The sequence below is a fragment of the Leptonychotes weddellii genome, chromosome 6 (assembly GCF_054177405.1).
Source record: "Leptonychotes weddellii isolate Sample4059 chromosome 6, ASM5417740v2, whole genome shotgun sequence".
Classification (NCBI taxonomy): Eukaryota; Metazoa; Chordata; class Mammalia; order Carnivora; family Phocidae; genus Leptonychotes; species Leptonychotes weddellii.
This window is the reverse complement of record NC_138374.1, coordinates 135,628,326-135,629,968: the sequence shown is the minus strand read 5'-3', so window position 1 is coordinate 135,629,968 and position 1,643 is coordinate 135,628,326. Positions and strand designations below refer to the sequence as shown.

The window sequence follows — 1,643 nt, the reverse complement described above, 5'->3', positions numbered from 1 at the left end:
GAGGAAAGATTAATAGTGGGGCTGGACATAGAGGTGTTTCTCCAAAAAACTACTAATTCCTTCTAGGCAAATGGCCAAATGCTCCTTAGGGTAACTCAAGCCTAAATGAGAATATGGATTTTCAAAACACTGCCTCTTTAATTTGGATTTCATTTGAAAAGGGAGTTAATTCATTCCAAGCTCAGAAAAGATTTTTTAAAGTGAAATTATTATTTTAGAATATGGTATTTTTAAAGTTTGCCAACCCGCAAAGCTGGAGGATGGGGGAGAAGAGAGAGAAGTATTTGATGCTTCAAATCATTTTTTGAGAGGCAATACTTTTTTATTCACAGAATTAGGTGAAGAGGAGGGAGCATTTTACCTAGAATTTGGGGGTGGGTGAGCTGTTCTATTTCAAGGATCTTCTGGAACTGAGCTTCTGGTATAGCATCATTATATATCGGAGATGCTGTGAGCTCCCAATAATTTCAATATCCCAGAGTCAACACATGCCCAATTCAGAAAGGAAAATTTAGGGTTTGTAATCAATTTTTTAATCCTCCACGTGTTTGTTTCTTTCCTCCATTAATGCAAAAATCAAGAGCCATTTATAATGTCAGTCGAGAAGACCCACAGAGAGAAGACATTCAAACCCGGCTGCCTGGACCAGCCAGAGAAAAGCCAGATGAGCGAGAATTAACAGCGGACGTGGTGGTGGAGGAGGGAGGAGGCGGGGGAGCTTCGGCCCTGGGGGCCTGTGGGGACAGAGCAGTTCTTCCTCCCCAGGCTCTGGCTCTGAGAAGGCTCCTGGATGGCCCTGCCTCCTGAGCCTCCAGGTCTTCCCCTCAATGGAGTCCTCAGCAGGGACTGTCCATCTTCATGCCAGCAGAGTTTCCTCCTTTCTTGAATCTGGCCCTCTGTTCTTGTTGCCTTTGTCTTTGGTTACTTTCCAGACCAGGATGAGTAGAGTGACTAGGGTCATCAGGAGTGCAAAGAAGAAGAGAAGCTTTACTAGGTAAGCAGGATCAGATATGGCGGTGGTGAGCGTGCCCTTGTCCCACAGGAAGGCCGGGAGCTGTGAGGAAGACATCGGTTTCTCAAAGACAGCTGAGCTATGCGGCCTGCGCAGACTGCCCCAGTGGCTACATACGAGAGAACCAGGCAGCTCTTCGTTATATCCTCAAACTGGGTGTGGAGTTACATACAGTCCCACATCTATCAACCCTGTTGCTCACGTGGCGCCATTTTCCTTGGATGTTAACTGAGAGGCAGAGAAGTTTGCTCAGCGATGCTGAACAACTGCTTCCAGTGCAAATACAGTCCTCAGATGATGGCTTGATTGACAAAACTTCCAGGTGGGGGGCGGGGCATCTGAGGCTTTGTGATGTCACTTGAGGGTGAGGCTAGGGTCTGAACTGAAGGTTCTAGCCCAGACACCTCCATCCTCTGAGCCCCACTTCCCTTCATGCCTGGCCTCTAGATTGGAAAGGGATCCCTAATTGCTTGTGAAGATGCCCCTTCAATCCCCTTCTATCATTTCCTAATCATTTTGAAATAATTTTAGATATATAGGAAGTTGCAGAGACAGCAGAGAACACATGTATCCCCATGGCTAATCGTGTGTAACTACAGCACAAAATCAAAACCAGTGAACAGACACTGGA

General features: G+C 46.3%; 1 protein-coding gene across 1 annotated transcript; it reads right to left on the bottom strand.

Moving 5' to 3' along the window:
* Positions 1-565: 565 nt before the first annotated feature.
* Positions 566-1,069, bottom strand: SMIM42 (small integral membrane protein 42). Its single transcript, XM_081823159.1, has one exon. The coding sequence runs from the start codon at positions 1,067-1,069 to the stop codon at positions 857-859; it is 213 nt and encodes a 70-aa protein (XP_081679285.1). The 3' UTR covers positions 566-856.
* Positions 1,070-1,643: the final 574 nt, after the last annotated feature.